At 33.0% G+C, this 10,886-nt stretch overlaps 2 protein-coding genes across 9 annotated transcripts in view; one reads left to right on the plus strand and one right to left on the minus strand.

Moving 5' to 3' along the window:
* LOC102676245 (origin recognition complex subunit 3) overlaps positions 1-1,902 on the plus strand; it is a 72,215-nt gene extending 70,313 nt beyond the window's left edge. Inside the window, exon 13 of the mRNA XM_031513139.1 lies at positions 1,324-1,902. Within this exon, the coding sequence (XP_031368999.1) occupies positions 1,324-1,332 (9 nt within the window). The 3' untranslated portion in view covers positions 1,333-1,902. The remainder of the gene's footprint in view (positions 1-1,323) is intronic.
* LOC102676482 (fasciclin-1) overlaps positions 1-10,886 on the minus strand; it is a 308,866-nt gene that overhangs the window by 156,392 nt on the left and 141,588 nt on the right. The gene's annotated exons all lie outside the window — the stretch shown is intronic.

Below are 10,886 nucleotides of genomic sequence, written 5' to 3' on the forward strand. Positions count from 1 at the left end.
ATAAAGTTCGAGCGATGCTAAATACCGTTATTAAGTACCATCCACCCACGCGATTTCTCAACCCCTATGTATAGCAATACAGCTTCCTTTCACGGTAATCTCCGCACGACGTTTCACCCTTTCAGCATGGCCTCCTTTCGAACGTCAGTAAACTACAGATAAAGCGCAGCCAATTCCACCCCTTACCACCCAACTCGCTATTTCGCCACCTTCCCACCACTCAATCTCGGCTTTACGGGGGCCCCAAGTTAAGATTCCGAAGCCATAGCTGTCTACGGTTAATCCAGCCAAGGATCTACGAAGATTCACCCTCCCTCGCTTCGACCTAAGCGCTATCCAACTAAATATTCGACGTATGTGTGCACTGTATAGCTTATATACTCGGGGTGTCTAGTTTAAAGCTAATGGAAGCGTTTCGAAACGTAAGCAGGGTAGAAAAATACTCCCCTGTTTCAGAGGGGTTGCGGGAAGTCACGGAGGAGAGAAACGGTGAGGAGCAGAAAGTTTTAGGTAGATCGTGTGTGTGCGCGTATGTAAAATTATTTGATATAAATTATAAGAAAGTTATTATCTTATTGCTCAGTCATCTTGCAGTAATATCCATCGATATAGCTAAATTAAATTTCACGTACGCTAGAGTGATCAAAGGTAATGGTTTAGTAAGTTACGTGAAGCGAATAACACAGTAAGTTTCTTAATTGATTGAACACTTTCTTAAATAGTGTAATAAGTTCCAATAAATAAATGATGTATAGAAATAATATAAATAATATTTTTATCATAGGATATTACGATTGGTTATGTAAAATTCTAAATTTTATTTATTCTTTTTGAAAATAATATGAATTTAATTTGTTTCCCTGATTATAGAAATAGTTTCACGTTGCTTGTTGTAAATATCTCGCCCTATTCTCGTCCTAATTGCTGCTCCCTTATTACTATTACGACTTTACGTAACACTTCTGCTTATTAAATGTTACGGTTATTGTTACGAGCATACAGCTAAGACAAAATTAAGAACCGGGTTGTAAGATGTAATTAAGGATGAATTAAAAGTAACTAACCATTATGCAATGTAATAGTGTTCAGAAAAATGAAATTTCTACCCGACAAATTTCTGCTATAACAATTCTATTTTTAGATATTCCATCGATGGTAAGTTCGTTTCTTTGCAAACATTCCCCAATGAAACGTTTTTACAATAATTCCTTCTACGAAAATCAACACTTGGTTTCATATTTTTACTCCAAAAGAATATTATTAATCAAAGTAATACCATAATTTCTGAAAAAATTAACATTCAATTATCTACTTTTGTTTCAGAAAAATTAAAGCAATCAAATAGCATCCTTGATAAACCAGTTCCTCTTATGAACAAGACCACTTCTTCTAATCACAGATTATTAGAATATATCAAACTAATCCTCGAAATGGACTGGACGAGTCAGTAAAGCGAATGGACCGTGCTCCTATTTGTCAATATAATTTTTCCTGTGAATTGAGCCCCAATCGGATGTTAAACGAGGTTCTCAAAACTTAGCCCAATATGATTAGACGAATAAATAGGAATTATATCGTGAAACGAAGCAACGAAATTTAATTATTTGAAAATGTAATCGAAAGATAAGAGTCATAGCTAACGTAGTTATATTTACGTGGAAAATTTCATTTCTTGGCCCACGTTGTTCGAACTAAGGAATCAGAACAAGGTATACTTGATTATTTCACGGGGCAAGATTATAAGTGTTTGCTGTGACTTAATTGATATTTTCCCTGGATCTTTAGCAAGATTGCCTTCGACGTTCACTTAAATGATTCTGGAGATAGATAGACTAATTTAAACTTAATTTGTGGCAAATTATTATTGGAATAGATGTTTATAAAATATAAAATTTGTTTGAGCAATTCTATGGTGGAAGGTACAAATTTAAATAATTTGGTAATTGTATTATCATTCAAATTTCAATGAGCATGGATGATATAAAATATAGAATTAAAGTAGAATTGTTTAATTTAGGATTCGTAGAACGAAACAATAATCCATTCGTTTTTTTTTTGTCTTGTCTTTATGTTTGGAACTTTCAATGCAAAAACTATACTATTGAAAGACAGATGAAATTTTTGAATATATCTTTGATTTTTATCTTTGATTTTATTTTAAATTTATACTACTTTACATAACATCTGATAGATTCAAATTCAGTCACAAGAGATGTTTGGAAGGGATATCTTCAGAATGCATTTGGGATTAGTGTCAAAGTAGAAAGGATCTATTTCTACTTTGAAAGTCAAATTTGGATTTACTATTTCATAAACTCAATTTGCTTTCCTTTTTATAATATTTGGTAGAAAGGTGTAGATTATTTTTATCGCAAAAAGATCACTCGTTGCATTTTTAGTTGAAAATCTTACTAAAAGTTAGTTCAAGTTAGTAATTAGGTTAGATTTCTAGGTCAAAGAAGAGACAATAGAATGCTCTCGAATCAAAAAGCTCTCAAAGTGTTGTTCTAGCAAGACATCTAATTCCACTCTAGTTTTTTAATTGACATTCAACTCCGTGGAACAAAACTTAATAAATTACTCACCTATTGCGCAACATAAATAATTTACAAAATTTCTCAAAAACGAAGAGGATTACCATCGAATCATTCCTTCCATACCAACTCCACGCTTCATTAATCCATTACTAAAACTTCAAAGAACAAATTTTCAACTCTTTTCGAAACACACTCATGAAACTCTGTCCAAAAGATAGAAAACTTTCCTTCGAACGAAGATCTACGATAAACGTACGAAATCTATCGAAGCCCAATAGACAACAACGACAACAATAGAGTAACCCCTGTATACCCGCGGGCTATTAGAAAATTAATCGAAACAGGCGGATTATTAGGAAGCAATACGCGCTGATAAACCGGATCCGCGTAAACAAGAGATTAACACGAAAATTTAGAACATATTAACGCATAATACGATTCCGTTCCGCGCAGCTGGAAGGGGTAAGCAGTAACAAAGTTACACACAGTCTGTCAATTTGCCAGTGCATCCAACGATGCACCGTGCAGCGCACGGTACACGTGGCAACGCGCGTACGGACTGCCATTATGCCGTAATATAGTCTCTCGAACCGGCCTTAATGCCAGATATCCCCCTACGAAATTGTACAGGATTATGCCCGATAGGGATGGTGGGAGAGAGAGGGAGAAAAGGACACAGCGCACCGGTTGCAAACGTTCTCTGGCCACGTTGCTACTGCAAAGCTATTAACCTCGGACTGGCCTCTCGAAGAGACAGGGCTAACGGCACCGCCGACTCTCCATTGTCCAATTTCGTCGCGATCTATTGCCCGGCCCTCAATTATAGACTCTCACTCCACCCTCCTCCGTTGTTATTTCCTGTATTATTCGCGTGTCCAATGGCACGAGCTCTTTCTTATTGAAAAAGTTGCGGGCCAGAACGATTGCCTCATCGTGATTCGTCTTTCGAGACGTTCCACGAGAAACTCGATCGTGATCTCTTAATTTTAGCCGTTTTGCTAAGCTACGTTTTTGTGACCTTTTTGGATTTTGTAAAAATTTCATCGTATCTTTGAGACAAGAGGTTATTTTTCACTACGATATGATTTTCAGTTCAGAAAAATCTGAGAAAAATAATCTCGATAAAGGAAACTTTGGATATCATTAAAGCATCGATAATTCTTGCGAATATTTCGGAATAATTCAATTTTACCGAGAATCAGAGTGTGCAAATACCTTTCCTGGCTGGCATAAGTGTATTGAAAACACGGTGGCCAAATGATCGATAGGAAGAGTAACCACAGGTAACACGTGGCGTTGTTCAGCAAGCTTGAGGAGACATTGGTCAAACAGTCGCAAACATCACGCATGCGTTATTGCAGTGTTATTAACCTCGACAGACACTCCAAGAGATGATGCGTCAGACACCGTGTCCATAGTCCAATTTCATCGCAATCTATCGTCTGATCCTCGATTGTGCCTACGTCACTGTTCTACACCATATCCGGCATACTGTATTGTCCACGTTTATTGTGCTCGATCTATGCCTCGCGCAAACGTTCTATATCATCTTCAATTACACACTCTTCCTTTGATCGCACGATGTTTCACGCTTTCTCAACGGTCATCAAAAAATTTTCGAATATTTTAAATAATTAAATCTTATATCTTTCAAATTTCAATTCTTCCTGTACATATCACTTTCTTCTTCTTATAATTACAGTGTAAATTTTGTTTATTGAAAGTTCTTTTGGATTATTACTATTTTTTTAAGTATAAAATTGTCTCTTAATAAATAATAGTATATAGAAAATTATGCAATTTCCATTGATCTCAATTTGGTAAAAGTTTTTCAATTTTATCCAATAAAATTGTTTTAAAATAAACGGAAAGGTATTATAAAAAGAATAATGGAGTTCGAAAAGTTTATAAAACTTCGTCGCTCAAGAACCTTGTGATAATAATGTGGCATTAATAGAATTATGAGATTTATATTTCATTTTTTATTTTTTATTTCAACACGTTTAACAAATTCTTTACTTTGTTCGACCAACTATTATAAAATAAAAGATATCAATTATACAGTAATGATTACACAAAAAAAAAATAAAATAGATCACAACAGATGAAAGTTACAAATCTCTTAGATTATTCCTCTTAAAAAAAAACTTATATCTTGACAAAAACAAATTTCAAATAGATCATCGTCGAAAGAAGAAGAAAAACGAATGAAAGAAATAAAATTCATTCTCCATTAATGCATTTAATTCATTATGCCGTCACATTGTTTATTAAGAACAATACGTAGAAAAAGGACATAAAGATATTACGTTCGTACAAAGGAAAGGGAATGCAATTATCCACGTGGTGGATATACAACGTATGCGTCGACACTGCAAAGCTATTAACCGAGTAGACAAGCTTCTCGCCATGTCCATAGTTTACCCCTGTCGCAATCTATTGCCGAACCCTCAATTATATGCACCCACGTCATTGCTCTCTAGCTGTTTCCTTTGTATCAGCTCGTTTATGTCAGTCACGCGATAATTACTTTCGCTCTTTTTGCATACCGTTATGTAACGAATAATTATGCATCGGGTAAATTCATCCCCCTCCCCTCAAATTGTATCCGGAGATTATTATTAAATGTTCCTACAATTCTAACTGGATCCATGCAATAATGCTTCTTTCAAAACTAGTGAAACAATCTTCAAAAAAAATTAGTCGAGCAGCTGGATTCTATTATATTACACAAATAATCAGTGTCAATTGAAATCAGATTAAAATTCTGAAGATACAGAAAATATTTCCTATTAAAAATTATTTTACAAAGAAATCGTACGTCGAATCAAAAAATTTCAAACTCAATCGACTTAAAATCCCTGATTTTCTTCAAAAATAAGAAAAATTACTTTAGATTTCTAAATCTCAAGTCGCTACACGTTCTACGGAACTGAAAAATTCAGAATCGAAAAGAAAAAAAAAAAAACAAAATCAAATCTTCCATTTCTTAGAAACTCTTCTCTCAGAGAAAATATTTATCGAGCGATACAACAGTCACTCAGAGTATCTCATCTCTCCATGTCGTCAAAGTCGAATAAAACTCGGTTATGAAATCGCGAGAAATACGAAGATACGTAATTATATTCACAACTTTTCATTTTCTTCTCGCGGACAAGAATGCGGGATGTTTGTTGAATTAGAGTTTACGAGACGGTATCCCCGAAGACCAACAAGTTGGAAAGTAGCGGAGGTTCTTTCATATTTCCCCGACCATATTTCTCGAGTAATTTTTTTCTTTCTTTTTATTTATTTTTTTTTTTATTTAGCTCCTTTTCTATTCATCACTGCCAAGCGGACTACAGTGATCTTATGTGGTACAGGTGGTACTCGGTCGACACGAGATGTACACTTCACGGCGTCGTATTCAGGTACGTTCGCTTTAAAACTTGCAACAACTTTTTATTCTCAAAGTGGCAGTTATACCCGCCGCCTCTTATACTCTAGCACGTTTTGTTTCGCCTATTTAGTACCGCCATAACAGGAGCTGAGAACTTTCTAAATGAATTATAAAGCTTCTTTCGGTGAATCATTGGATTACCTCGTGGAACTTTCGAATGTTTTGTTTTCGTTTTGCTTTTTGTACGAATAGAGAGATTCGTAATCACAATTGTTGCAAGATAGATAATGAGAAATTCGTGTAATAAATATTAAAGACTACTGCATACTAGATACGTACAAGAATGTATATATTGAAATATTTAAGAGTATTTATTTTATTGTTGTATTTGAAACAGAAATTTCTTAAAATTTAGATTTTTAATTATTCGTGAATATTTCGTTGGTAATTGTTAATTTTATTTTCCCCGAAAAAGATCATTAATTCGTAGCCGAATTATCTTATAAAACTTGTAAATTTTATGTTAGCATATGAATTACTTCGCGGAAATAATTTATTTATTTATCGGCGTTATCATTAAACCGGGGAAATTTCAATGTATGGAGCAATGTATTACGCTGATTATGCTTATAAAATCATAAAAATGAAATTTAATCCTATTTCCGTACGGGAAATCAATTTTTAGTGGCTGATTGGATTACTTTGTAAAACATTGCAACGTTTTACCGTTAAAACATATATGCATATGCATGACGTGAAATTACGTCAATGAATATGACGTGAAACAATATATTACGCTCTTTATGCTTGTAAAATGGTAGAAACAAATTTTCCTGATATTTCCTATAAAATCCATGAATTAAAAGCTATTAAATTTAAAATTAATGGAAACTTACAAGTACAACAAACATACAAGAAAAATGTTTGTTCTTTTTTTCCTTTTTGTAAATACGAAATAAGTAAAAAAATTTTGAAAAATTTGAAGAAATGAAAATTTTCATACACATTGAATGCAAAAGTTATTAACTTTAATTAAAAATTGTCTTTGAATTATTAAATTTTAATAATGATATTTGCAACCTTTCATATACCTTTCTATCCAATTTTCAATCTAATACACCACATTAATCCTAATGCAAGATTCAATAAACCAACAATCATCAGAATATCAAAGCTATATATATACTACTTCAATCCTAATACAAAATTCAACAAACCAACAATCCTCGGAATATCAGTATTATCCTATATCTCCATCAGATCCAAAATACACAAACCTCGAACCTTTAATTTAAACAAAAGCGATAATATATTATATTATCACAACAATTTTCAATCGTTCAAATCTTAAAACAATAATTTAACAAATCGCAAAAAAATAACATTTTTCCATTCACGATTTTTATAAATTTAATTCAGCTCGTTCAAACTTATCGAGATAAACTATTAAATTCAGGCTTGATATTTCCCCTGGTGCACGATGATAAAATAGAAAAACAGAAAATTTTCCGAATTCCCGGTCGCACGAAGTCAGCAAGGACTTGCAATTACGTAAAAAGTTTTTTCTCGCTGAGACAGGGGAAAAAAGAAGCGGCAGAGTACAAAATAGACGACGTGCTTAAGGAATATCCTCGTCGGTCGTTTCACGACTATATAGGTACTCTCTTGAGAAAATTGAAGCAGACGCGGACAGGTAAAGTGAGGCGACGAAAAAAGGAGGAAACGAGGAAAGATGAAGACGTCGGGACGATTCGCAGTCGTTCGCGGTACATCAGACGGCGTATTTTCTATTGCACGAGGTAAAAAGGGAATATTACAAAGTGTTGTTTTTATGGGCCGTCTGGTTTTGCCAAAAATATTAAGCGAAAATCGTATCGCGAACGATGTTAAAGAAATTTCCTTTTTAAGAGAGTAACTTATTGTATTTTCATCGATGTAGTTTATATTTTATTTTGCGTAAATATTATTGTGCAAATATTATTTGAATATTTTTAAAGATAGAATATATTTTAATAAAGTGATTCTCTGAACCGGTTATTTTTAATTAATGAATTTTAGTAACTTATTTATTTTAATTACGTTGGTACAGAAATATCGTGTATTCGTGATTTTAAGTTTAATTTAATTTAAAAGCAGATACAATTATATTTTACAAAAGGACGTCACAACTTTGAAAATGTTAGATGACATTTTCTTGATATATGAATATTGAATATTGAAATTACAGATACATAAAATGAGGATATAATAAATTTGAATATCTCGTATTCGAAAGGACTAGATTTATTAAAATAACAAAAGAGAAATTTGTTTTAACGATGAAAATAATATTCAATGTATGCATTAAGGGTTTCATTTCATCTACTTAATTTCATTAATACAGCGACCCCGATATTAAATGGCCAAACAGAAAAATGGAAGGATTCCAACTGAAGAAAAATGTAAATCATACGTAGTTTCAAATATGCAAATTCGATTCGCATGCAGAAAAATGTACTAAGGATATCGTTACATTTTAATTTCGAATACATATGCAATCGACTTTGTGATAGAAAAAAAGGAAGAATTAAAAAATGGCGACAAAAAGATATTTCGCATTTGTTCGCATTTCTCTCGAATATTTTCAATATCCACGAGCGATGATGTTCAAAATGAGACAGATGGAGGAAAAGTTTTTCGAGGATCAGAGGTACGTGAAATTAAAGAAAAATCGTTTTACGGGACAAGCCATGCGTTAAAGGTAAGCGAGAAAGTTTTTCCAACGCCGAGTATGGTGTTTGCACGCAGTAAATTCTTTTCCGTGTGTTTGCAAACAGATAATAATCCAACGAGAAGAAAATCTTTGTTTACAATCCTCAGCTAGTCTCTTAAATCAGACTCATTTGGATAATGATAAAAATTTAAAGAGAGGATAAAAATTATTGAAATCATAAAATTATGATAAATTAAAATCAGATAATGCGAAGCTTTACAATAAATTATCAAAGAAAAAGTAATATATCGAGAAAATCAAGATAAGGATTACTCTGAAACAATAAATAATCCTATTTATTTATTAAAATTAATTCGATAAATTCTTTCTTTAATCTTTATATTTTGTACCTAATGATCTAATTTAACATCTTTTAAATTATCAAAGGAAAATTCTCTTGCAAAAAGAAGAAATTATCCATACAGACAAATCATTTGAACAGACTTTCCACGTTAATATCTTATTATATTTTATTCGTTTCATCTTGATAAACTAAATTTTCAATATTCTATGATATTTTGATATATTTCACTTTATCCATTATCGAATAAAACTTTGCATCACGACGACAGCCTCGACAAATGGGAAAAACGAAACGACTAAAATTTTATGGGAATACGATAAACAGAGAGCAATGCTCAGAGATGGATACATTATATCCGAGAATCCCTCACACGCGATAATCTTCAAGGTGGAGAGATATAGAGAGGTGTACACGAGGAAGAAGTAAAGTGAAAGAGCACCCCACGTGGAAGATCCACCGATGAAATTTATTCATAGCCGAGAGATTATCGTCCTCCTTGCACCCCCTATCTCTGCCTGCGATTAGCCACGCCCAATCTTATCCTCCCCCACCCCTCTGGAGAGCCTCTATTTTTTTCGCTAATGTCCCAGGGGTGACGGAATAATAAACGGGCGGCTACGTTTATAAACTCGCTGTCAGAGGAGCGAGGGAAAAGTTTCGAGCGAGTTGTCCTCTCACCGCGGTGTGAAATTAAAAATGGACCGATGAAGGGTAATTTATTTTTTTATGTTTATTTATCGGTGACTTGTTCCAGGATCGATAGTGATATTTCCTTGGAAATAATTTTTTGAATATTCATCCCATTTACGGGATATATAATCTTCATCCTTTTGGAAAATAATAATTATTTTTAATAATTTTTGTACAATGATTTTGTATAATGAATATTAACAGATATAATGGAAATTTAATTTTAAATTTAATCTTTAACCGGTAAATTGTTTCGAGATTGAATCAAGTTTTTCTGGAAATAATCTTCCTTTGAATAATTACTTTTTCATTTTGTAAAAGTCGTTACTTTTACAACTGTACGATAACGAGATTAGATTAGAAGTTAATGGATGTTCGGGTATAGCGTAGAAGATATAGTTGATGGAAGAAATCTAGTGAAATCGTAATAATACGATAAGACTTAAGGGTAGTATGTTAGGGTAGTTAGAGTATGTTATATAGCAGGGTGTAAAGCAAGGATAGACGAAAGTTGATCCGGTTGAATAACGCCCATCGAGGTGTTTTATCAGACCTGTGGGAGTTATAGAATGGAATCTCCTCTTCTATAGGATTCTGTACGAGACGTAAAATTCTCGAATTTTCCATAAATCTATTTTCACGATCTTGATGTAATATAACATCTTAATATCACGGTTCCTTCTTCCATTCCGTTTTGACTTCTTTCTTTAGCTCGTGAATTTTATCAAATTATAAATATTGATGATAAATTAAAATTCAAAAGTTTTTTTCATTGATCCACTCAACTTTTATGACCTCGATATCAGTTTTATTTTTTTATTTATTTATTTTTTTTTTTACACATTATTTTTCACTGGTTCGTTGTTGCACGATATTGTTTCAGCCAACAGCTTTTACGCAATATCAGACATTAATTTTCCTACAAAGTGCATACATGGTGTTACCACTTGTTCCGGCTGTATATCGTAAAATACATGTATGGCATCGTCAGCCTGAAACGTGTTAACTCTAAAATTCATGCTTTGCACTTTATTACAAAGAACCTGTTGCGTATCTCACACGTCGATAACCCGTTCTATGACTAAATAAAATGAAAACACGGAAGCGTTGCGAGGACTAAATTATTTATTCTATCTTTTTTAGTTTATACTCGCTTGTCACTCTTTTCTTTTATCTCATATATTTTCATGCATAACAACGAGGTGTTAACAATTTTTTTTTTTT

The sequence above is a fragment of the Apis dorsata genome, unplaced genomic scaffold (genome assembly GCF_000469605.1).
Source record: "Apis dorsata unplaced genomic scaffold, Apis dorsata 1.3 scaffold_591, whole genome shotgun sequence".
NCBI lineage: Eukaryota > Metazoa > Arthropoda > Insecta > Hymenoptera > Apidae > Apis > Apis dorsata.